This window comes from Canis lupus, chromosome 17, assembly GCF_003254725.2.
Source record: "Canis lupus dingo isolate Sandy chromosome 17, ASM325472v2, whole genome shotgun sequence".
Classification (NCBI taxonomy): domain Eukaryota; kingdom Metazoa; phylum Chordata; class Mammalia; order Carnivora; family Canidae; genus Canis; species Canis lupus.
Window position 1 is genome coordinate 43,851,178 of NC_064259.1, and position 27,490 is coordinate 43,878,667.

General features: G+C 37.3%; 1 protein-coding gene across 9 annotated transcripts in view; it reads right to left on the minus strand.

The window, feature by feature from the left end:
- CTNNA2 (catenin alpha 2) overlaps positions 1 to 27,490 on the minus strand; it is a 1,086,013-nt gene that overhangs the window by 287,267 nt on the left and 771,256 nt on the right. Inside the window, exon 1 of one of the 9 annotated variants that reach the window (XM_035700681.2) lies at positions 21,572 to 21,628. The exons of the other annotated variants lie outside the window; for them this stretch is intronic. Coding sequence (XP_035556574.1) covers positions 21,572 to 21,613 — 42 coding nt within the window. The 5' untranslated portion in view covers positions 21,614 to 21,628. Of the gene's footprint in view, positions 1 to 21,571; positions 21,629 to 27,490 lie in introns of those variants that run through there. 9 annotated transcript variants of the gene reach the window in all.

The following is a 27,490-nucleotide window of genomic DNA, read 5'->3' on the forward strand; positions in this document are numbered from 1 at the left end:
TTAAATGAGGTCATTAGGATGGCCCCTAATATAATATGATTTATGTCTTTATTTTTCTTTTAAAAAGATTTATTTATCTATTCATGAGAGACAGAGAGAGAGAAGCAGAGACATAAGCAGGATCCTCAAAGGGAGCCCGATGCAGGACTCAAACTCAATCCCAGATCCCGGAATCACGACCGGAGCCTAAAGTAGGTGCCCTTGATTTGTATCTTTAAAGTGGAGGAGATTAAACACAGAAAAACACAGGAAAAGACCACGAAGTAGAAAATGGTCAGCTACAAGCCAAGGAGAAAGGCCTCGGAACAAACCCACCCTGCAGAAAACTTGATCTCAGACTTCTAATCTCCAGAACTGTGAGAAAATAAATTTCCATTGCTAAAAATCCCAGCCTTGTGGTACTTTGTTATGGTCGCCATAGCAAACTAATGCAATGTGTGACAGGAAACATTAAAGTAACGATTGGTTGAGGTTTTGACTTTCTATTAAAATACATTACTGATTCAGGCTAGTAAGAAGTCTAAGAGGGCTGAGGTGGGGTCAAGCAGAAAGATGTGACTGTCTCCAGAAATCCTAATTGATTTCTCAGAAAGCTCTTCAGTTTTTCACGGCATGAGGCTTATATCAATCAGTTTATCCAATTAAGGAAGGAGCCTCATTTCATCCAACAATTGGAAAATGGGTCTCTCAAGTCCCAGAACACATTTCTTGCTCCAAATGCTAGAAGGCTCCCTCAGTCTTTCTCAAGCACCTCGGAGTCCTGCAGCTCTTCTTGAAAACTGGTAGATATCAAAGTAGATAAATAGGTGATAGATGATAAACTGAGCCATTTAAGGTAATCTCCCTAAAAGACCCTCAGACATTTCTCATTTCATAGAACAGCCAAAAACAATTTAATTTCATGTTTCCTCACAATTTAATTAAGATAAAAATGTGACTTCTGTTCCTTTGTGTACATTTGCAGGTGCTTTTGATTAAGAAACCTGAATGAGGTGGGGGCACCTGGGTGGTTCAGTCAGTTAAGCTTCCAACTCTTGATTTTGGCTCAAGTCACGATTCCTGGGTCATGAGATCAAGCCCCACATTAGGCTCCATGCTCAGCCTGGAGCCTGCTGGAGATTCTCTCTCCCTCTGCCCCTCCCTCCACTTGCTCTCTTTCAATGAAATAATAAAATAAAATAAAATCTTGGAAGGGAGGAAGGAAGGAAGGAAGGAAGGAAGGAAGGAAGGAAGGAAGGAAGGGAGGGAGGGAGGAAGAAAGGGAAAAAAAGAAAGAAACCTGAATGAGGTATTAAGTAGAATATGATGCCTATTACCTTATTGGTGACTTTTTTTTTCTTTGTTGTCCCCTTTCAGAGTTCCAGTTTAACATACCTGGTATTTCAAGCATACAGCTAATAGGAGATTCTTGAGACAGCAACAATATGTTGACTGAAGAGAGTGATGAAACCATTGTAAAGCTAGATCATGGCCAAATTTTTGTCCCAATTCATTTATTCCACCTATTGAGACTTATCACAGGGCTAGGTAGGGAGGACATAGTGAGCCAGTCACAGCTTCTACCAGCACAGAGCTGGTCTAAAGCATGGTTTCCTACCCTCAACTCTATTGACATTTGGGGCCAGATAATTATTTGTTGTAGAGGCTGCCCTATGCATTGTAGGATAATTAGCAGCATCCCTAACCTCTACCAACTAGATGTCAGTAGCACTCCTTCCCTTGGTTATGACAACCAAAAGTATTTCTATATGTACCGTGGGGAGGGTACAAAATTACCCCACTTGAGAACCACTAGCCTAGTGAATGAGAAAGATCATTAAATAACAATTATAATGCTGTAAGATGAGTACTACAATACAGATACAAGGCACATAAAGGGAACTAAATAAACTGAGGAATGTGATGGTGGTTAAAAGAAAAAAAGAAAGCTGCTTCCCAATGAGAAGATACAAAAAAGAGACACACAATAGCTACTTATTGTGCATTTACTGTGTGTTAAACACTAGACTTTGCTTATTTAATCTTTACAAAATGCCCATATGTTAACCACTTTACAGGTGTGCTCAAAGACAGAAATAAGCTTGCTCAACATTCAAAGTGTGAGGGATAGACCCAGGTTCTAAGCTGGGTTCTAAACTCAAGTTTGGCTAAATCTTTAGGAATAGAGAAATTTTAAGAAAGAAAGTTCTGCTACATGAAAATCAAAGTAGCTCACAGATTTAAAAAAAAAAAAATTCCCTAAATACAGAGTTTGCATAGGAATTTGAGACACTAAATGTATCATTGAAAGAATTTAAACTGGAAATTGTTTTATTTTGTTTTAGAGAGAAAGAGCATGCACACCCTTGCACATGTGCATGAGCAGGGGGAGGGGTAGAGAGAAAAGGCGAGAATCTCAGGCTGACTCTGCACTGAGTGCAGACTGAAGCAGAACTCCACTGACCCTGAGATCATGACCTGAGCAGAAACCAAGAATCCCATGCTTGGGACGTCTGGGTGGCTCAGCAGTTGAGCGCCTGCCGTTGGCTCAGGTCATAATCCCAGGATCAAGGACTTGATCCGGGATCAAGTCCTGCATTGGACTCTCTGTGGGGAGCCTGTTTCTCCCTCTGCCTGTGTCTCTGCCTCTCTCTCAGTCTGTATCTCTCATGAATATATAAATAAATCTTAAAAAAAAAAAAAAAAAAAGGGAGTCCCATGCTTAACCAGCTGAGCTACCCAGGTGCCCCAAATTGGAAACCGGTTTAAAGCAATGAGTAGAGGTTCTATTGGAGAAGCTCTGGGGTTCCATATCATCCATCCCATGTCCATAAGAGTCCTTGGATTGGCTTTAGTCTCCAGAAGTCCCTAAAAATCCACCTGTCAACTAATTACCATCCATAAATCAATCATCTCCTATCATAGGTAGGGCGAGAATACCTTCCAATCTGCTTCCATTATTCCAGCAAAATAAATAAAAATGCCTCCCTTCAATCTCAAAAGTGCCCCAATTTGGATGACAAGTTTTATGATCCTCTTATCATTAGTCTAATTAAGTCTTGAGCTAAAAAATTACTAGATCAGCTTTTATGTCATCAGATTCACTGTTTGAGAATCCAATCCATTTTTTTTTATCTTCATTACATATGCATACATTACTTCACTCACCTGCCTAACATCTTCTAATGCCAACCTAACACCTACAAGAAGGTCCTGGCCAATTTGACTTCAGTTTGGCTCTCCAATCTTACCTCTCAGCTCTACCCTAACCCCATGTATTAGTTACTATTCCTTGAACAGATGGTACTTTCATGCCTCTAGGCTCTTTCAAATGGATCACCAATGCCTTTATTCCCTCCACATGTTGTTCAATAATATTGACCACTGTGTTGGCTCTGCAGTGTCTTCCCCTTCACTCCTCACCTGCCTATTGAATATCTCATTCAAATGTTATCTATGTAAAGAATCCCTGATTTCCCCAGACATCAGTTGCTCCTTTCTATGCGTTCATGCACTACACTTTACCCGTCTTTCTATTATGCTTCTTCTCATTCTCTAATTCAGGTTCATGTGTCTGTGCCACTCATATTACTACAATGCAATGTGATCTAGTCACTAATGACTAGAATATCACCATTATCTTTGTACCATTAATGCCTGCACTACCAGGTACTCAGTTGATATTTGATACATACCTACTGATTAATGATTGCCACTGGTGGCTATTAAAATCAGAAATATGGGCGCCTGGTGCCCCAGTCAGTTAAGTATCTGACTCTTGGTTTCAGCTTAAGTCATGATCTTTGGTTGTAGGATGGAGAGCTGTGTCAGGCTCAAGGCTCAGCATGGAGTTGGCTTGAGACTGTCTCCCCTTCCCTCTATCCCTCGCCCTGCTTGCTCACTCTCTCTCTCTGTAAAATAAATAAAATCTTTAAATAAATAAATAAATAAATAAATAGGATCAGAAATAGCCACATTTTGGACAATAAGCAGGAATTTACTGTCTACCATGTAGTAGGCATGTGGCTTTTGCTTTGCAACACACATAACTAAGGGGTCGTGAGGTATAGTTAAAAGTCAGGATCTCTGCATTTTATTTCCCATTTTGCTTCTTCATATTTCTGCAAGACCAAGTAAATCACTGAATATGAAAAAAATATATATATATAGGAGATGTGTGTGTATATATATATATATATATATATATATATATCCTCCATTCCCTAAATCTGGCAAACCAATCAGCCAGTCACAAATTCAAAATAGGCTAAGTAAAGTTCATGATATTTGGAATATGCCCCTAAATTTGGAGTTAGGTGTCACAAAAGGAGAATCTGACATCTCCCAAACCATCTGTATCATGTAAGTGCCTTAAGAATAAATCTATGCCTGAAATAGACCATCAGGCTAACTGGATACTGTCAAAAGGCTTTTTAAGTTTACTTTTTGTACCTCAATTAGCCTACTTTCTAAATTGAAACAAAATGGTAGGAAATGTATAATCTGTATAGTGTTGTTAATTCTTTAATCATAACACATTTATCTGAAATTTTATAGAAAGATTAAATGCTATGGATTAGTGTTATAGCATGAATCTCCTGTCCTCTAAATTACCATATTACTAATACTAATTTAAAATCATACTAGCTGTGTACAGTGTTTCAGTTTAATGAAGTACTTTTATATGCTTTATTTTAATCCTCAGAACAAACTGTAACTTTGCTACTATTTATAATCTCTATTTGCAGATGCTAAAGGTCCAAAAGGGTAAAGAGCATGCAGCCAGAATGATGTGGGACATGCAAGGGTGAAATGCAAATATATGCCAAAATAGCCCATGACATTGGCATAGTCTCTGAGGTTGAATCAAACTCTATACTGATATTGTGTGATATCTGCCCACTGGAATGTGGTTTTCTATGAATGTGTCAAGTATTTAGAAGCCAATTTTGCAGGCAATTATTTGGTAACATGGATTTCCAAGTTATGACGATGACAGTCTGTGCAAATTGATAAATACCTTGGATCTCAACTGCTAAAAGTCACATCTAAATACAATCCCCTCTCAAATTAACAATTTGCTAAGAGGCTCAATAGAACAGATGCTGTAATTTCCGATATCCTACTCAGTTGAATGATGAAAAAAAATCACAGAGAAGAGAACATGAGCCCTACTGGTTGAAAGAGCTGATTGATATTGAATATTTACCTACTTTTAAAAAACTGTATCGTTCCAACATCCTAAAACTTTTTGTATACTATCCAAAGTGGGATATGACAGTAGTAAAAATATATATATATCCAGTTAATCAAAATTCTGGTTTTTACCAAGCATAAGGCTATTTGTAAAAGGCTGAATGCTCAACCAACTTTTTGAATATGAATCTAGATATTAGAGTAGCTGGCAAAGAAAATCTAAATGAAGGTTTTAAAGTCTTAAGATAATAATACTTTTACTGTTAAATGTGTGTCTGCTATGGTCCAGGTGACTTATGTGGGTAATCCCCCACCTCCACAAAAACTCTGAACCAATGTACTTTCATCTCCCTTTATTGATGCACTAATGGAGGTTCAGAAGCCTTAAAAAATTCACCAACATTCCTAAGACTAATCAGTTGAAGATTCTAAATCCAGGTGAACTTCTGCACTCTCCTTTCCAATATAGTGGCATTCTCTAGTACAGCAATGTATGGAACAGAAAGGAAGAATGTGACAATGAAATGGTTCTCTATCTTTTTGTTTTTCCATGTAACATACCTGAGGGAAATGGCACATTCCACCAGCAGTAGTGGAGAAAGAAAGAAAAGACAATGATTGAAACTTGAAGAGTTGTTTTTAGAAATGCTGATCCAACATTAGACAGATCCACCACCACTGACACCAGGGTTCAGAGCTCTGTCACCAAATAACCATAAGATAGTCCTTACTGACCACATCTGCAAATCTTGAACATTTATCTTCAGGATATGAAGCCTTGCATCTGCCTTTACAAAATTTTTCTAATATGTTCATGAAATACTTCACACTATCCACCGCCCTTTACATATACACATATACCACACCACATCTTTTTTTTTTTTTTTCGAAATTTACAACACAAGTATGAGGTCACTGATGATTACAGAGAAAAGAAACCTATTTAACTTGATTTAACCCTCCTTTTCCAACATCTAGTGAGCCATAAACATTTTTTTCCCATCATATCCATTAAAATTTTGAGAAACAGCTGATTCAGAGGAGTACATTGGAACCCATCCATGAAACAAGATATTTTCTGTGACCTTTCTAAGCTAGTATCCCATTGACCAAGAGATGGAGCCGGAAATACAGAAGTTCTTAGGCCTTCCCTGGAGGGCTAACAGTCTTCTGGGCAATAGAGTATTTGGGATGTTAAGTGCTCTGTGCATGAAATGCTACAGTCTGATCTTGTCACCTTTCAGATCAATGAGAGAAGTGACAGCAATTCCAGTTCTCTGTCAGCTTAATTGGAGGAAGTGAAACACGATTACAGGCATTAGTACAAGGCTGGTACAGAGCAGCAGAAGACCCTGAGGGGCAGCCGGTACAGCGGACCACAGGGAACAGAACACTCCTCTCCTTTGACAATTTCATTGAAAGTCTTAATTACAATGCTACTGTAGGGGGGAAATTGTTTTATAAATGCCATTACAAACATAGTCTGATTGCAGAAATCTTTTCATCTAAAAACTAATTAAACCATTATTTCCTTTCAGATTGCAATAGCAAATGTAAGTTTTTCACTTAGGAAAACAGTTACCCGATCTTATGTTCCCTATATTTAGGAAGCATCTTTTTAAAAAAGTATCTACAGGCCGAAGGTTCTTAGAAATTAGAAATGCTATGAAGAAGATAACAGACATTTCTTTAAAAACATTCTATCATGATGCAACCAAATGATTAAATGAAATGTTTTTGCTAACATGTGAAAAGTAAGCTTATGTGTATCAGCTCAATCATTTTGATTGAGCATATTTTTTAAAAATCATGTAAGAAAACCTCCTGAAAAGAAGAAACACGACTGTCATATTTGACAAAAATGAGATTATTTTGTGACCACTGAAATGCAAGCTGTAAGAGAGCAAGGAGTTCCACTTCATTCACAGACATGTTGGCAGCATGGGACCAACAGGTGCTTGGACCTACATGTTGATGGAAAGAAAACTGTTCTCCAAGTGGCTGGAAAGTGATCCCTTAAATTTCCTATGTTAAATGTAAAAAAGAAAACCACAGGCCCAAAATGGGATCATTTAGGCCAAGTCACCAAAGTGGAACTTAACACTTAATTTAGTTCCAAACTCCCACAGATAGGTAGTCTTAACCAGTCAGGAATTTTCTGATCAGCATGAATAGTATGAATAAAGTAATCAGTCACGGGGTGCCTCACGTTCCCCAAAGCAAGGTGAGGTAATACACTGGATAAGATCTCCTGCCCTTTCCCTTAGGGGAAGGTGCCTTACTTGAACGAAGCCTTTCTTTTCTTTTGCTAATCACTTCTTGCCCCACCCTCCTTCCAGTGAGAAAGCTCCCATTGTGTACAATTCCTCCAACCATCTCTCTATTTGTGAGAGGGGACTCTGCCTGATTGGATTGGATTTCCTGATAAAACCAATTAGATCTTCAAGTTCCTTTAGTTGAATTTTGTTTTTTAACAGAAACAATGGGATAGTTGAGTGGATTAAAATTTCATAAGTTTTCCTCAAGGCTTTTTGTATGTGGATAAAATAGAGCATTAGCTCTTGAATACAAATGATAAAGATAACAACCCAAAATGGACATCATTTCCAATTGTAGAGGAATGGGAGGAGACAAAAAGCTATGTAGACCGGAGGGAGAAGAGGATGCCATAAGGAAACTAAAACCCACAGTGACTTGGGATCACTGTGTGTTCCGGCATGCTCAAGCCAACCCCTTGAAATCAAGCCATTACTATTGCACTTAACTCCATGACTAATCACAAACCTGAGTTCTTCCCAGCTCTCCCTTCCAGAGCCCTTCTTTATTACATCAGGGGAATCTTTCACTTGTTTCCAAAGATAAAACCATTTTCTGCTTTAAGAAAAGGCTGATGGACTAAAATCTGAGCAGATGAAGCAGAGGTGATTATAAAAGGATTATTTGCTTCACAAAAGGATTCTCCACAGGGTTATTTTAAATTGTGAACTCCTGGAACAACTTTAAGTGTCTATTTACAGATTATCAATTATGTTAAGGTGGAGGAGGGTAGAATGGGTGGGAAATATCTGGGAGAGGATACTTAATCAAGTGAGTTATTAGAAGCTACTGTCACATGAGGATCAATCAGAAAACAAAAGGTTGGTTTCTTTTATCTCAGACAATAAGAGAGAAGTCCAAGGGAAGCCAAATGTCAGGATACAAATGCTGAATTTACACCTGTATCTTCAAGGTACAACTGAAACGAGACAGAATTTATGTTTAATATTTGTAGGCTTCGGGATCCCTGGGTGGCGCAGCGGTTTGGCGCCTGCCTTTGGCCCAGGGCGCGATCCTGGAGACCCGGGATCGAATCCCACGTCGGGCTCCCGGTGCATGGAGCCTGCTTCTCCCTCTGCCTGTGTCTCTGCCTCTCTCTCTCTCTCCCTCTGTGACTATCATAAATAAATAAAAATTAAAAAAAAAAAAAAAAAAAAAAAAATATTTGTAGGCTTCAACCAACTCCTTTTGTGTGTGTGTGTGTGTGAACTGTTTAAAAAGAAAGCTAATGGAGCATCATGTAACAGAAGCTTCAATTTAAAAAAAATTAAATTGTTTCTCCCTATTGAACTCGAAGTGATCGGGTGGGTACAACTTATAAAATCACACCATCAAAAGTTGATTTTTTCCAAAGCTGCTTCTCCCAGAGTCATAAGTAAAACAGCAAGACAGGAGGACAGTTATTTTTAGCAATCTCAGTGGTACAGCTTTCTCCTGAGGCAAAACTTAAATCAGATAAGGGTCTCAGAGGACCTGAAAGGAAGGAAACCAGCCACTTACTGTACCCAACTCAATCCTCTCCCCCCACCTCTCTCCACCCGCACAAATTTGGTTTTAGAAACAGAACGAGAAAACATGTTATGGAATATTCAAGGATAACACACTGCAATAAGCGCTAGGAACCACATTTCAACAACTGTTAGAGGCTATTACCACTCCCGTTGCACGCAAGAAAATTAGCTGTAATTGGGTAAGCGACACAAGTCGAGAACAGGAATGGGAATTGAGCAGACACTTAATTAATGGTGTTGGGAGAAGGGAAATGGGATTAATGAATGGTTGATATAAATTCCATTTTGCTATTGGGTTAATCACTGGTCTCATGAAAATTTATTTCCTGGCTAAGATTTATAATAGGGTTTTTAAATATTTCATCCCGTTCTGAATAATTTCTAACTTGCATTGTAATTGCCAGAATCATACTTGTCACGTAATTTATTGGTGTGAATACCCACCCATTTGGCTGCACTACCATAAAAAATGTGGCACCACAGAACTCCCCAAATGAATGGGAGAAGATAACTTGGATTTGGCACAGCTATTCTTTATATAATTTTGGTCTCACCAATAATTAATTAAATAACCAGGTGATGAGTTCAATGTCAAAAGAAGAAAGCCCATCTCAGTGCGGTGTTTCAGTGGACTATTTTCCCAGCCTGGTTTCACTTGAGAGCCAGAGAGTAAAAGCCCGCGTGCAACCTGCCTGAGACTCTATCTTTACTTAGCATGATCGCGGGGCTATTCTTAGTCATTTTTGCTTTGCTCATATTTTATCCATGATATGTCAAATATGTCAAATTGAAGTAACTCCGCATCCAAGTAATAGCATCATTTTTTTTCTTTTTTGTTTTTTTAAAAGCACTAAACAGGAAACAAAACATGCCTTTGCTTGTTCTTCATCATACCTCTTTTCTTCTACTTCTATTAACTGTTGTATTGAAATGTATCTTGCAGTGTTTTTAAAGCAAAAGTAATTATTTAGGATATATATTTTTAAATTTGTTTCCTTAGAAACATAAGTTTATCTTAGTGACTAGCTTTGGATTTACTGTGAAATTTATTTTTAACGATAAAATGATAACAGGGGAACTGGTAGACAAAATTATAAATATTAATTTTATAGGTAAGACATAAAGACAGATTCAATGCGAAAAGCAAACCAGTAGTGTGGAGCTGACATATTTTTGTTACAAAAGGAGAGATTCTTTTAAAAATGTATGCTCCCATTTAAATATTAGATAAACTGCTTGCATATGGATTTAATACCAATAAAGATATGTAATTTCTACTAATTTCAACATTTAAAATGACAAAGAAATTTTGTACAATTCCTTCAACGAAGCTCTTTGTGAGGTGGAATAATTGTTGTTGATATTATTACTTCTCTCTTCTAGATGAGGTAACAAATGCAGGGAGATTAAGTTCCCCCCTCAAATGTGTAAATGTAAATACAATCTGAAAGGGAAAAAAAAAAATTTCTCCCTGTTCAAAATAGGGAAGGGACTCCTCCTATTTTTTTTTTTTTAATAAAGCATTTACTTTAGAAAACCTGTAATTTCAATTTCCTTTCCTGCGTCTTTGAAATGTATATAAATCTCTTTAAAAGTTAAAAGAGCCTCCCTGTCAGCTTTACAATGCAAGAGCAGCGCCTTTCTCAAGAACCTGGAAACAACCTTTTTGTATTGCAATTATCAAAAAAGATACAGCCCTTACCTTCTAGTTTCTGTGACAGGGTAGGAACCTAACTGCAGTTGGTTCCTATATCCAAATACCCCATGTCATAAAGACATGACTTTATTTTCTCTTTGGATAAAGCCAATTTATTAACCCAATCACCTGGTGACCCCCGGATGAACCATGTGTAACAAACGGTGCTGTCCAGTTGTCTTCCTGGAGAACTAGTATTGTTAATCCTGAGAACATGGATGAAATGGGGGGCACCTGCCTGGATACATGAGGTGAGAGTTCTTTCTGTTTTAGCAATCTCTTGAGAAATGTCTACGATGTGCAGCACCATTCATGTTTATGCATATTCAATAATAAAACTATTTTATTTCTCTTCTACCTTTGTGGAGAGATTTATCTGGGTTGGGAAAAGATTTGGTTTTTAATTATATTTCCCCAACAAGTGACACATATAATAAATAACAGAGTTGGGGTTCAAGCCAGCCCTCCTGAATCTATCTGTTGCACCTCCCTGCACGTCACAGCTACTTACCCTGGTGTATCCTTCTGGTTATGCCCATGTCTTGTTATTACTTTAAAAATGACTTTCTTTGGGAACTGGCACTTTTGTGTGAGCTGAGTGAAAGTCAAACTCTGTGTGTGTGTGTGTGTGTGTGTGTGTCTTAGGAATAAGAATAAACCTCATAAATTGCATCTGGTTTATGAACATTTCCTTTAATCATACTCCTCCTCCTCCTTGTTTTATGAAGCTGAACTATCTCCACTTGTAAGTACAAATTCAGAAATGAGTGAGCCATAATCTCTTGTGCATCCATGCTAAGATCCAAGATAATGAGACAGCCCAAATTAGGAACAAGTGGAATTACAATTCTTGCTATTGCATATTTTAACCATTTATTACTATTAAGAAATACACTTCTATTTCTTCATAGAGACTCAGATAATACTCATGAGTTACAGAAAAGGCCTGGATATTTGCCCCATTTTGATTAATAAACACTCATTATTTCCTCAGGTTGATATTCTATATGGTAGGAAATAAACTGGTATCACACAGTGCTTACTGGAGGGACAAAATAAAAGGCTTTGATGTAATGTAAGCTAGCTGGGATACAAAAGGTGAGAACCTTATTCACATGATATTCATATACACCATCCATTCTCAGGTTTGGCAAGTCGACTATTTTTTAAAATCACTACAAAAAGTTCAGTAATTAATAACTAACAATAAATATCAGTTGATAATAATCAATAGCATGTATCAATAGAATATTAATATGCACTGGTAGCATACTCCAAATAGTGACTCAGATAGATAGACTGGATATTATGCATAGATCCACATGACATAAGAAATCACATCAGAGGGACGCCTGAGTGGCTCAGTGGTTAAACACATCTGCCTTGGGCCCAGGGCATGATCCTGGAGTCCCAGGATCGAGTCCCGCATCCGGTTCCCTGCATGGAGCCTACTTCTCCCTCTGCCTGTGCCTCTGCTTCTCTCTCTCTCTCTCTCTCTCTCTCTCATGAATAAATAAATAAAATCTTAAAAATAAATAAATAAATAAAATCTTAAAAAAAAAAGAAATCACATCAGAAACCAAATAAGTGATAATGTGATTATTATAGAAAAACCACTAACTTCAGTTTTTGCATTTGCAAACATCACACTTTAATTCATTTGCACTTCTGTCCTAGAGGAGAGGTTTTTCAAGGAGGGATAAGACTGTGGGTCCCTAACATACAAAGCTGATCAAGGAGTACACAAACAAGACAATTTTAAAGGAACAGCTTCTAGATGCCTTATCCTCCATGTATATTCTTACTTAAACTTAGTCTTTTAGAGATGTTCCTATGGTTTAAATTCTCCTTTTTCTCCTTCACTCTCATGCTTAAACCATTTCCCCATTTTACAAAATAAAGGCACGATTCTCACCCATTCTGCATCTTAGTAAAGTGCATTGGTTCTGAGGTGTAAAAACTTCTGGTGTGCTATAAAAAGGGATAATTATTTTAAACAAACTGTCATAATTGCCACCTCCATCTCTCTATTATATATATTTTCAAGAAACATATTTTGTTTCATGATTGTTCATCAAAAGTTATGCTTTTCTTATTTTTTTATTATTAATGTGGTGTATTGCATTGATTGATTTGAGAATATTGAAACACCAGCAACACAGGAATAAACCCCACATGATTGTGGTGAATGATTTTTTTAATGTATTGTGGGATTCAGTTTGCTAGTGTTTTATTGAGAATTTTTGCATCTATATTCATCAAGGATACTGGCCTATAGTTCTCTTTTTTAGTGGAGTCTTTATCTGGTTTTGATATCAGGGTCAGGATAATGTGGGCCTCATAGAATGGATTTTAAAGTTTTCCTTCCTTTGCTATTTTTTGAAATAGTTTGAGAAGAATAGGTATTAACTCTTCTTTATGTGTTTCGGTAGAATTTGCTGGTGAGGACATCTGGCCCTAAAATTCGGCTTGTTGAGATTTCTGTGATTACTGATTCAATTTCTTTGTTGGTTATTGGCCTTTTCAAGTTTTCTATTTCTTCCTGTTCCTGTTTTGGTAGGCTAAGTGTTTCTAGAAATGTATCCATTTCCTCTGGTTGTCGAAATTGTTAACATATAGTTTTACATAATACGCTCTAATAATTGTTAGTGTTTCTGTGGTATTGGTTGTCATTTCTCCACTCTCATTTGTGATTTTATTTATTTGCACCCTTTCTTTTTCTTCTTGATAAGTCTGGCTAGGGGTTTACCAATTTTATTATTTTTTTTCAAAGAACCAGCTCCTGGTCTCCTTGATCAGTCCTATTTTCTTTTCTTTTTTGTTTTGTTTTGTGATTTGTTTTGTTTTGTTTTTTAGTTTCCATATCATTTATTTCTCTTCTAATCCTTATTATTTCCCTCCTTCTGCTGGCTTTAGGCTTCCTGTGTTGTTTTTTCCCTAGTGCCACTAGGTGTAAGGTTAGGTTGTTTATTTGAGATTTGGCTTGCTTCTTAATGTAGGCCTGTATTGTTTTCCTCTTCGGATTGCTTTTGATCCTTTTGAGCAAGGTTTGCTCCTTTGAGAAAGGTTTTGGACCATTTTGTTTCATTTTCATTTGTTTCCACATATTTTTTAAAATTTCTTCTTAGATTTCCTGGTTGATGCATTCCTTGCTTGGTAGCATGTTGTCAACCTTCATGTATTTGTGGTCTTTCCAAATTTTTTCTTGTGGTTGACTTCTAGTTTCATAGGATTGTGGTCCGAAAAGGTGCATAGTATGATTTCAGTCTTTCTGTATTTGTTGAAGCCTGGTTTGTGACCTAATATGCAATCTATTCTGGAGAATGTCTCATGTGTGCTTGAAAACAATGCATTTGATCATTTCAGTAGATGCAGAAAAAGCCTTTGACAAAGTACAACATCCATTCATGAAAAAAACCCACAACAAAGTAGGTTTAGAGGGAACATATCTCAACATAATAAAGGTCATTTATGAAAAACCCACAGTTAGTGTCAGCCTCAAAAGAGAACAACTGTGAGTTTTTCCTCTATGGTGAGGAATAAGACAGGGATGTCCACACACATCACTGCTAATTAACATAGTACTGGAAATCCTAGCCACAGCCATCAGATAACTAAAAGAAATAAAAGGCATGTAAATTGGCAAGGAAGAAGTAAAACTTTCACTATTTGAAGATGACATGATACTGTATATAGAAAATTCAAAAGGCTCCACCAAAAAACTGCTAGAACTGATAAACAAACTCCCAATAAAGTCACAGGGTATAAGATCAGTATACAGAAATCTGTTGCATTTCTACACACCAATGAGGAAGCAGCAGAAAGAGAAATTAAGGAATAATTCCCATTCACAACTGCACTCAAAACACTAAGATACCTAGGAATAAATCTAACCAAAGAGGTGAAAGACCTGTACTCTGAAAACTATAGGACACTTACGAAAGAAACTGAAGATGGCATAAAGAAATGGAAAGACATTTTATGCTCATGGATTAGAAGAACAAATATTGTTAAAATGTCTATACTACCCAAAGCAATCTACATATTTAACACAGTCCCTATCAAAATACCAATAGCATCTTTCACAAAGCTGGAACAAATAATCCTAAAATTTGTATAAGACCACAGAAGACCCCAAATAGCCAAAGCTACCTTGAAAAAGAAAAGCAAAGCTGGAAGCATCAAAATTCTGGACTTCAAGTTATATTACAAATGTATAATGTTCAAAACAGTATGGTACTTGCATAAAAATAGACACATAGGGCAGCTCAGGTGGCTCAGCAGTTTAGTGTCACCTTCAGTCCAGGGCATGATCCCGGGGATCCAGGATCGAGTCTCACGTCAGGCTCCCTGCATGGAGCCTGCTCCTCCTTCTGCCTGTGTCTCTGCCTCTCTCTCTCTCTCTCTCTCCCTGTCTCTCATTAATAAATAAATAAAATCTTAAAAAAAATAGACACATAAATCAGGAGAACAGAACAGAAAACCCAGAAATGAACCCACAACTCTATGGTCAATGAATCTTCAACAAAACAAGAAAGAATATCCAATAGGAAAAAAGACAAGTGTCTTCAACAATTGGTGTTGGGAAAACTGGACAGCAACATGCAAAAGGAATGAAATTGGACCACTGTCTTAAAATTCAAAATAGATGAAACACCTAAATGTGAAACCTTAAACCATCAAAACCCTAGAAAACATAGGCAGTAACCTCTTTGATATCAGCCTTCACAACTTCTTGCTAGATACATCTCCTGAGACAAGGGAAACTAAAGCAAAAATAAATTATTGGAACTTCATCAAATAAAAAGCTTCAAAAAATAAAAATAAAAAGCTTCTACACACTCAAGGAAACAATCAACAAAACTAAATGGCAACCTATGGAATAGGAGAATATATCTGCAAATGACATATCTGATAAAGGGTTAGTATCCAAAATATATAAAGAACTTAACACCCAAAAACCAAATGATCCAATTAAAAATGGGCAAAAGACATGAAAAAACATTTTTCCAAAGAAGACCTACAAATGGCCGGCAGCCACATAAAAAGATGCACAACATCACTGATCATCAGGGAAATGCAAATCAAAACTACAATCAGATATCAACTCACACCTGTCAGAATGGCTCAAGTCAACAACACAAGAAACAACAGGTGTTGGCAAGGATGTGGAGAAAGGGGAACCCTCTTGCACTGTAGGTGGGAATGCAAACTGGTGTAGCCACTGTAGAAAACAGTATGGAGTTTTCTCAAAAAGTTAAAAATAGAATTACTCTACAATCCAGCAATTGCACTACTAGGTACTTACCCAAAGAATATAAAAATACTAATACTAATTCAAAAGGATACATGAACCCCTATGTTTATAGCAGCATTATCTATAATAGCCAAATTATGGAAATAGCCCAAGTGTCCACTGACTGATGAATGGATAAAGAAGCAGTGGTGTGTGTGTGTGTGTGTATACACATATAATGGAATATTACTCAGCCATAAAAAGAATGAAATCTTGCCATTTACAATGACATGGATGGAGCTAGACAGTATTATGCTAAGTGAAATAAGTCAGAGAAAGAAAAGTACGATATGATTTCACTCATATGTGAAATTTAAGAAACAAAACAAATGAGCAAAGGTAAAAAAGAGAGAGAGAGAGAGAATGGGAGAGAGTCAAACCAAGAAAGAAACTCTTAACTACAGAGAACAAATTGATGATTACCAGAGAGGATATTGGTGGGGGATGGGTAAAATAGGTGTTGGGGATTCAGGAGGGCACTTGTTGGGATGAGCACAGGTGTTGTATGGAATTGCTGAATCACTATATTGTACATCTGAAACTAACATTACAGTTTATGTTAACTAACTGAAATTCAAATAAAACTTTTAAAAGGTTATGCTATTTGTTGTTTTGATACATTATGTTAATAACTGTTGTAATAATAATTCAATCTGGGATAAGTATTTTAGAAAAAATAAGTATTAGTTTAAATATTTTATTCTACTACCTTCTGCAAAAGCTTCAAAAACGTCAAGTACCTAAGGAATAAATTTAATGAAAGACATTTAAAACCACTACATTAATAACTATAAAAATTGTAGAGAGAAATGAGTTCATAGATAAGAAGATATCAGTTCTTCTGAAATTTATCTAAAGATGGAGTGGGATCCCAATCAAATCTCAGCAGCCTGGGTTTTTTTGATAGAAAGTGATCATCTGATTCTAAACTTAAAAGCCAATCCAAGAAAATGGAAGAACCAAGATTATCTTAAAGAATAAAGTGACTCTATCAGATTTAAAACTTACTGTAAAGCTATACTAATTAAGAAAAATAAATACAGGCATAAATACAGGCAAAAAGGTCAATAAAACTAAGTAGAGTGACCTACACATATATGGTCACTTTATTTTTAATATTGACATCAAAGCAATTTTATACAGAAAAATCAAAAAGATCTTTTCAATAAGTGGTCCTAGAGTAACTGGGAGCTAAAAAAAAAAAATCAGTAAAAAATTGTCATGCCTAAATATAAATTGTTTTGTATGAATTTCTATGCCAGCAGAGAATAGGAATCTTAATCCAAAAAGGAAAAGAAACGATCCAACATTGAAAATGTAATAAAATAATATATTCATATTTTTAATGGATGATAGTATTATTTCCATTCCATTAGATATACTTTTAAAAATGATGTAAGAGCTTTATCTTAAAAAGTCAACATATACAAAATACTAGAAGCTGCATCTTTTGCATCAAATTAGACTTAGGATGAAAATAATTTTATTATCTACTTAAAGATGTGTAAGGAAACACAAACTTTTCCAAAAATGCTTTAAGGGATCACAAACTAAACACAAATATTTTTACATAGCTAAAATGTGCCAGACACAGTATAAGACTGAAATAATAGCTAATAATAACTAAGCAACATTAACTAAAGTTCATTGAATGCTTACCATGTGCCAGGCACTGTGCTACACACTTTATAAGCATTAACTGAATTCCTTCTCATCTCACCTCTATGAAACAGGTGCTAATAGTATCCATATTTCATGGATGATGAAAGTTAGACATGGAAAAGTTTAAGGATGTTGACTCAGTTCACATAGCTAAGGAATGAACAAGAAGGACATAGTTTCTGCCCTAACAGAGCCTACATCCATGGAGACTAGGGATTAGGTGGCCCTATTTGTCTTTATCAGTGGGTGTCATGTGCAAAGATAAGTTTCACTACTGGCCTCTCCTGTCCTAAAGGTACCCTGTATTACCAGGTGTCACCAAGAAATCAACTCTAGAGATGGTATCTCTTAGCAGAGTCCTGGGTCAGGCAGTAGCTGTCAAAAATCTGTAAAGGTGTTTAATGGCATCAGCTATATGAACCTAATAGATGAACAACTGGCCCAAGGTTTGGAACCAGGAGTCTCTGAACCCTGTCTTTGGTTCTCATTGCTTGAGTGCAAAATGGGTGGATCTGACTAGAAGAACCATACTGGCTCTTCTATCTCCAGTACATAAGCATCAAGAAATAAGACCTTGGGGCAGCCAGGGTGGCTCAGCAGTTGAGCGCCTGCCTTGGGCCCAGGGCATGATCTGGAGTCTCTGGATCGAGTCCCACATCGGGCTCCCTGCATGGAGCCTGCTTCTCCCTCTGCCTGTGTCTCTGCCTCTCTCTGGGTCTCTTATGAATAAACGGGTAAAATAAAAAAAGAAAGAAAGAAGAGAGAGAGAGAGAGAGAAAGAAAGAAAGAAAGAAAGAACGAACGAACGAAAGAAAGAAAGAAAGAAAGAAAAGAAAGAAAGAGAGAAAGACCTTGAGACCCTCTGTTCCCCTATATTCTGCTGCCTCATCTTCTGGTTCCACTTGGAGCCCAGGTGGAAGGAAGAGGCATTGGTTCCATTCATCTGCCCATTCAGTCCTATTTATGCCTTTCTGACATGACATGCCAAAGCAGTCCTGTTTGCACCCAGCCCCATGATAGGTACTGTGACAGGTAATGCTAGAAGTAAGACTTCCTGCCATTTGAGGTCTCACAAAGAGGGGTCAACACGAACATAAATACCAATTACGGAAAGATTGTGATATTGTCAAAACCTATCTGCAGAATATCATGCTATCTTCTTCCATCCCTTCCCCTCCCCTTTATTACTTTTTTTTCTTCCTTCCTTGTCAAAAACAAACTACTCCAAATGTCTCTCCTTATAAAGCAACTTTAAGATGAACCTTCTGTGATTTGTGGAGGTAAATGCATGCCATGGATTACCTAAACGAAGACCAAGGTGCTTCAAGATAGACCCTTCACTTGGCCACAATTTGGACTCTCCAAGTGGTTCACATAACTTCTGGTTTTTGCTTGGTTATGGGTGGTCAGCCTGTCTGAAGTTCACACTCCTAGCTCAACTTCACCATTTCTACCTTCCTGTGATCTCAACTTATTCCATAAATATTAACTACCTTTTGTGACTTCTTTCTTTGCTTCTAGGTTTTTGAAGAGATCCAAAGCACTTGTCTGGCTTATTTAATACTTCATACACAAAAGTACTTTGATACAGCTTTACAGAAGTATGTGACCTAGTACGTGTTCTCAACCTAGTTGAGAAGATAAGAAAAATGCTCAAAAAGAGATTTCCTAATACAAATGACTGATAAGTGCTAAAAAAAATAATGCCGACAGAAATGCTTCAGGACTCCCTAGAAGGTAAGATCAATGATGAGTGTAGTGTCCAAGAAATCTTCATTGAAGATGTAGAAGTAGGCATATTTTAATAGTGTTTCTATTTACCCCTCTGTTCTGCTTCTTTTCTCCATGACAAGTCTGCTTTCTGTTCTCTCCTATTCTCTGGACTCTTAAACTTCAGTGCATTCTCCTTTCTGTACTATTTACTGTTGCATCTCTATCACTAGGGTAATCCCTGACCCATTATGGGAGTACAAAAATATTTATTGAATGAGAATAGCACAGGATGTCTGAGCTAGAAGAAATCTCAGAGTCCATTCTTTTTACAAATGAGGCCCACAGAGACTAGGAAATTGGCAGAGGACCACATCACTTGCAGGATTCACTTGTGAAGTCAGTGGGCTGGAGTTCCTGTTCATCTGGGTACAGCGATGTCTTCACCAAGTCCCTCGGCCTTCTGTTTATATTCAAACCAAATACAGATTTGACTCTCTGTGCAGAAGTCACCTTTGCACCAATGTGGGGCTAAATCCTCTTACCTGGTTTTTAGCTTCTACAATGAGCTGACTCCTTTTATCACTACCCAGTGGCCACAGCTATTTTGAAGAAGAAAATCAGGCCCAGCAGGCATGTTCCCTATCTTATTGCTCTGCAGGCTGCTTTGCTGAGAGAAAAGAAGCAAGGAGAAACAAAAGCCAAAAAGGGCCAAACTATTACATAATTGACATAAGAGACTTACTAAGGATAAAGAGGGCTCCAGTGGAGGACAGTGATTATTTTGAAGAGTGAAATGGATGGACTAAGAAATGAAATCTTTTTTGGGAAAAAAAAAATGTGAACAATGTGACTGTACTATTTACCCAGTATTATAGACCATGGAAGGCAAATATTCACTTTTCATGGATGTCACTTTATTTTATTTATTTATTTTTTTAATCTCAGGACAGTATCAATTGTACTGCCTAATTTGAAATGTCAGTTTAACGTTCATTGAAAACAAGACTTTAAAAAAAAATCATAGAAGAGGGCAGCCCAGGTGGCTCAACGGTTTAGCACCGTCTTCAGCCCGGGGGCTGATCCTGGAGACCCAGGATCGAGTCCCACGTTAGGCTCCCTGCCTGTGTCTCTGCTTCTCTCTCTCTCTGTCTCTCATGAATAAATAAATAAAATCTTTTTTAAAAAATCATAGAAGAGTTCAAAAAAGAAAGAAAAATATGTCCAATGTGGAAAAAAAAAACAAAAATAAGTTTATCATCACATGTAATGAAATATTTCAGCTGATGATAACTTAGGATGTTGAGTCATTCAAATTCAAATGACAATAAGTTACCTGCCTGGAGCATGGCAGTTGCTAGGATATCAATGAGGACAATATATGGCAGCATGTAGTGGAAATCCACCTAAAAGTGTCTTAAACAGTACGGCATTTATTCCTCTCACATAGCAAGAAGTTGTGGAGACTGTTTTAGGAGACTGTTTAGAGTTAGTACAGAAGCTCACCAAAGTCAGAGTGTCTATAATTTTCTAAATATAGTTCCAGTCCTCATCATCACAAGGGAGCTGCTGAACTTCCAGACACTGTATTCATATTCCAAGCATGAAAGACACAAGAAAAGAGCAAGAAGAACATGTCGGATTTTTAATGAGAAAAGCAGTATCTCTCCCAAAGGGCTTCTGCTTACATTTCATTGGCCAGAACATCACCAAGGGGCCATTTCTAGCAGCAAAGAAATCTAGAAAGTCAACTTTTTTGAGCCAACACACTGGCAACCTGGATAGTGTTATTACTAATACCAAAAAGAGAATGAACTAGTGGTAGGTATATAGGAATGTCTGCTACAATTAAGGAGGCTCATAGTGAAATGTAGAAACCAGAATGTCCTAAACCAGATAGCACATGTCCTCTCTCATATCTTAAATGAGCCCTTACCCTATCCATATCTATGCCCTGGACACTTGGAGATAGACAAATAAATGACAAACAACACTAACCCTCCCACTAATGTATTCCTTGTATACTAAGAAAAATTAGGATTATGATCAACCGGCAACACTTGCCGAGGATTTAAGTAATATAGGGAGTGGTCAATGAATTAATATACAGAAGGCTTCAGGTTAATAGAGAGGTTTCATGTTGAAAGAGACATCTGAGCTTCTCTGTGTACCTTCCCATTCAGTGCAGCAATCCCTGACTTCTACCTTTGGCAGCTCATCCTCTTGCATGTGACCACATCCTCCCATGAGTAATAAGAACTATCCAGATGCTCATGGCCATCTTCAAACCAGCAGCAGCAGCTTCTGACGTTGAGAAACAATGATCTAGACTTCACCACTTCCAGAGAACAACTCTGTTCATAGAAAAGATTGTCCACGTGTTGCCATGGAAACATATTTCCCTATACTTCCACCCATGCTGAAGGCATGAGTTCAATTATTTGAACTATGGAAATTCTATCTTCCCTAAGATTTCTCTTCTAAAATTTCCCCCAAATACTCCTAACTCTGTTTACTTTCATAGCCCTCCCAACACTGGTGATTCTCTTTGTGCTTTGTTATACCTTTGCTGTCTCAAAATTTGTCCCCAGAAATCCACATACACTACAGATGCATCTATTTACAACAGTGGACAAGGGAGTCGTGTAAATCATTGCTTTTTCTAGTTCTGCACCCAGGGGATGAGGGCTTTGTTCATGACGACAATGGCCAAAAGGCTTTTCGAATCAAGAACCATAATTATATCTTCTCCTCTATCCTCACTCATCTCTCTCTCATCTCTCCTCCATATACTCACCTTTATACAATTCTATCCCCTATATCCTCCAGTCACAGCATTTCCATTCTGTTTCTTTCGATAAAGTGTTTTGGTCTAAATACTTCTGAAGCTAGGTTTCCACAACTGAAGAGGTGCAAAAGACTCATTAGGTTAAGAAGAGGAAGCTCCAAATGTGGCCCAGGTGTGGTTAACTGCTCTAATCAAACTCTCAGGGGCTGCTCTTTACAACAGAAATCCTGCCTTTCATTTGCCTCCATTTACCCTGCCAACAAGCTCCCTCCTTTCTTGCTATTAAGATATCTCCTAGAGCACAGACTGTGTCAGTCAGTGAACTGCACATGTCGAATGAAATTCTTTCATGTTTAAGCAATTTCTTAAATTAGGAATTTAAGGTAGTTTGGGAAACTATATTAATTTAAGCCACTGACATACTATTTAGTGCCTTGCTGCTCCATGACACTAAATGTCACATTTTCAAAGCATAATGCCATTAGAGTTTATAAAGCACTTTCACTGAGGTTATCTCACTCGATCATGGCAACAGCTCAGTGCTCTAGGTAGAACTGGTGCACAATCATTGTTTTTTTTTAATAATTTTTTTCTTTTATTTATTATTTATGATAGTCACACACAGAGAGAGAGAGAGAGAGAGAGAGAGAGAGGCAGACACATAGGCAGAGGGAGAAGCAGGCTCCATGCACCGGGAGCCCGACGTGGGATTCGATCCCGGGTCTCCAGGATTGCACCCTGGGCCAAAGGCAGGCACCAAACCGCTGCGCCACCCAGGGATCCCACAATCATTGTTTTGTAATGATATGGAAGCCCCATTTCTGAGGTCACCTGGTAACTACATCAGGCAGAGGTAGGCCTGGAAAACCTCTCCCTTAATTTGCTTACTCAGAATTTTTCCCACAGTGACACGAAGGAATAAACAGCTTGAATTAGGAGACCTGTGGTCTTTGATTGTATTGTAGATATTTTAATTTCAACCTATTTAGCATAATTGGGTGTACTGTAGCCCCATACACAGCCAGGCTATACTAGAACAGATAAAAGAGTTAACAAGATGCTAACTAGAGTGATATGTCAAATATTTGAAAAAGAAGACCACTGGACTTTTATCACACCAATGGCAAACACCCCATAATTCCATTAAGATAGAAAATAGCAATAGCTGTTGGGGTTCAGTTTAGTCTTACACTGTCATGACTCAATTTCATCCCTTATTGCTTAAGAATAAAACCACCTCCCCAACTGCTTATTTTGCTATTTACAGGAATTTTAAAATCTAAAAGGGGAATGAGGGAAATGCTACTGATTGATGAGGAAGATAATTCTGGCTATGATAAAAATACTTTAGGACCTTAGCATTTTGGTGGAACAAGATTAACTAGATTCCTTTGGGAAAAACATAATCACATTTAAACCTCTTAAACACTCACTTAGTAAATATTGTCTTCTGCAGTATTGATACATGTATTGTCCTAATAGAAGTAATGAACTTACTTTTCCAAAGGGAATACATTTATTGATATCTTTAAAAAAAAAAAAAAAGACACAGCTCTAGATCTTATATCATTTGTGGTGAGTTACAATGGGGTAACATATATGGTAAGGAAGAAGTTAAAAATATCCCTATTGCCTGGTATTCTATGCAATAAGATCAGCTGAAGATACATTTATCTCATAACAAACTCAAAACAGCTTAATTAGATGAATCACATAGCTCTCCTGAGATTATTCTTTACAGTACTTACTGTCATTTCCAGAAATGGCATATTTCCATAACCTATTAAATAATAAATCATGCCAGTATTCACTAAACATGCAAAGTGATAAACTTAAGAGGATCTTCAGGGGGCCAAGCAAGCATCCCTTTACAACTGTTATAAGAAAAATATCTACTGAAATATCCCAGTGAAGGAATATTTACTGTTGAAGGAGTGGCCAATTAAAACATTTACTGCAAGCACAATTAGCATTTAATTCAAGTTTTCAAAACCTGGGAATTATCCAACATCAAACCCACTGTATAAATCAACCACTACTGGTCAGCATTCCAATGCTCAAATAGAGTTGAGTTTACAATGCGATGTAAACACTGACCAGTGGAAATTATTTGGGCATTTACAGATTACTGAGCAGGGAAGACCTCTAGCTTAGACATCTTCAATATTCATTACATTTCACTAGCTTGGAGCATATAAAGTGTCTTATTCATTTAGCTCTCTACGTAGATTCAAGACATTGATTCACTGGCAGCACTTTACTATTGTGAGTGTTATTAAAAGCCTACAAATTTTCAGCTTAGCTCTACCTTAACTTATAAATAATTTTAAATGGACAGGACTCTGAGGACCAACTTAATGTCTTAAAAGCTGGATCCCTATGTAGCAAAAATTTTCAAAAACAGCCCTTGACCTTAAAATTCTTCCCTGCAACTAGGCTCATTCAATATGCATCAGGGTTCTAATAAAGGGTCATACTAGAAGGCAGAAGGGAGAGAAAAAGATGAGAGCTATCTCCTATAACCCTGCAAGTATAGGAAAGGTAAGGAGAAAAGGACCAGGAGATGTCAACTTTCCTCAAATATAAAACTAGGATGTTAAATGTGCTGAACATTGATTAGATGATCAATTAAATAAGTGCCTACTATTTGTGAAGTACTCAATTAATATTAACATCAAAGTGAGAGAAAATAGAAATCACAGAGAAAAGAAGAATTTGCCCAGACAAGTAGACTAGAGAACCAAGTTTGGTTAGAGCATCATACCTGTTTTGAAGAACGGAAATGAAAGCAAATTCTTACACTAAGACCTTAGTTATTTCCAAAGTAATACAGTAACTTTCAAATGTGAAATTAATGTCCCTCTGCTTACCCCCATGCATGTTAAAGCAAATTAAATTTCATGCCAAATCACCCAGGCAGTCAGTAAGCAGCACAATTTCAATCTCTAGGATTTAAGCTGATTGCTCTAAAAATATAATTCACCAATTGGGCAGCATTGAAGTCAAACATGGCTCTCCTTAATCATTTCTCTTGACAAGTTGTTTTCCCAGGAATGTGGCCACTGTGAACTGTAGGTTAACTCATCTCATGGAAGTGAGGGGGTTTACTCCCACCTACAACCCAGACACAGCAGGGAATCAAAAGTTGACCTGGTGAGGGCATAGATGCCTTCTCCTGGCTAGCGGCAAGCATCACATTTAGGCTCCATTCACCCGACAAGGAAATAGTTCCTAGTTCAGAGCCAATCTCACCTACATAGAGAAAGAAAACAATTTAGTCCCCATTTTCATCGTATTTAACCACATTTACAGCTGGATTGTGGGTTTCATTTTTAATCTGAATTCTACTTGCTATAGCAATAATAAATTTCCTTTTATTCTTTTATTCTCTTCACAATGGTTGTATGAGTTCTAACAAAATGCATACAAATAACTGTTGGAGTTCATCACAAAAAAGGCTAATGATCAAACTCATGTGCTTCTTCAGATTAAGCTTGGGTCATCTGAAATGTTTAAATCCTGCATTATGCCTTATTTGGGGATGTTTCCAGAAGCACTGCTACATGTGAGTTCTGACTGAATTTAAGTGCCTGTTTTGAAATGCAAAGTGTTACATTACAACATTGACGGGAAATTTGTCGTGCTTGAGGCTGGCATTGATATGCAGAGGGTCCCAAAATCCTACACGCATGAATGTAGTCATTGAGATGTGGTTGCTGGTACGCTGGGGATAGGGTAGGCAGTTCTCTTCCCTATCATTGAGACAACACCAGTGATAAAATTGGTTTCAAGTGCTTTAACACATTCATTTGCTTAATTGTCATTAAAACTGCAAGGCAGAAAAATATTCTATGCATTATAAATTACTACAGGGTAGGAACTATTGGACTTGCTTAGAGGATTTGTTGGAAGAATGGGAGGATAACATCTAAGTAATCAAGACAACTTCTTTTGCTTTTAAGTAGAATGCTTTATATGCCGTTTCTTGAAGCAACAGCCTGGCACTTGATCTTCAACACTGACATGTTCATATATATGTATGTATATATAATTATCTTATAGTAACTGTAAGAAATATGAATGAATTCCATGGGACATCTCTCTAAATACTGGTAGTTTTAAAGAACCTAATGAATAAGAATGCTACAATATAATAAGCCTTTCCATTTCATTTGGAAATCTGTGTGAATGTCCTTGGTGGCCAAATGACTCAGTTGGCACCACTGGCATTTAGTGGGTAGGGCCAAAGATTCCAAACTTCCCTCAAAGCCTCAGTAATCCCTCATACTGAAAATTTACCCACTCATAATGCCAAAAGCACATTCTCATTCCCAAAGCACTGTTAGTTCAAGGAGTACCCTCCTCTTACTCTACAATTATATTTATACCTAAATGATGCTTCTATGGAACTGAAGATTCATTCTATAATACTTTAAACATCCTCCTAGTATTTACTGTAGTTAATTAAGTATCTTAGCAGATCTTTTATAAATATAGACTATATGAAAATAAACTTCTATTTAGCCCCCGGCCTAGTTATAACAGTTTTTAAATATATCAAGTTGAAACTTTTTTTTTTTTTTTTTTTTTTTTTTTTGAGAGAGAGAGAGAGAGAGAACATAAGTTTGGGGATGGGGACAGGAAGGAGAGAGAAAGAATCCCAAGTAGGCTCCATTCCCAACAGAAGGCCCAAGGTGGGATTCGATCTCAACCCTGAGATCATGACCTGAGCCAAAATGTAGAGTCGGACACAACCTACTGAGCCACCCAGGCACCCCTAAAAGAAAACTTCTTAATCAAAAAAAGATAATGGGGAAGAGGGGCAATTCACAAGGAGGAAAAATGAGAGAAGATAAAATGAATAGTATTTAGGGATTTAATCAAGATAAACAATGAAGATAAATTAGAAGGCAATGGGCTTTAGGGAGATTAAAGGAATATTGATGGCGGAGGGGCATGGGAAGCCAGAGGAACTGGGGAGGTGGAGAATCTCTGCTTCTGTAGATTTTAGGTAACCATAGGAGAAACGGTGATTAGAACCATAGAAGAAAGGAGAAACGGTGATTAGAACATGGGGCAAAAACTCACCTACTAGGATCTCCTTTTTTTTTCGTTTTTCAGGATTTCTGTACAATGTTTAGAATCCTATATGATGCCAAAAGATACCCTTTCCCTATAAAGAAATGAATCAACAAATCCACAAAGCTGCCTCTTTGCTAACAATCTCTCAGTATGATGCTGCGGAGACATATGAAACCATTGAGAGCAGAAATGTTTTGAAGCCAAGGTCCTTCTCAGATATACACAAATTCCATCTCTGAGAATAATTCAAAAGA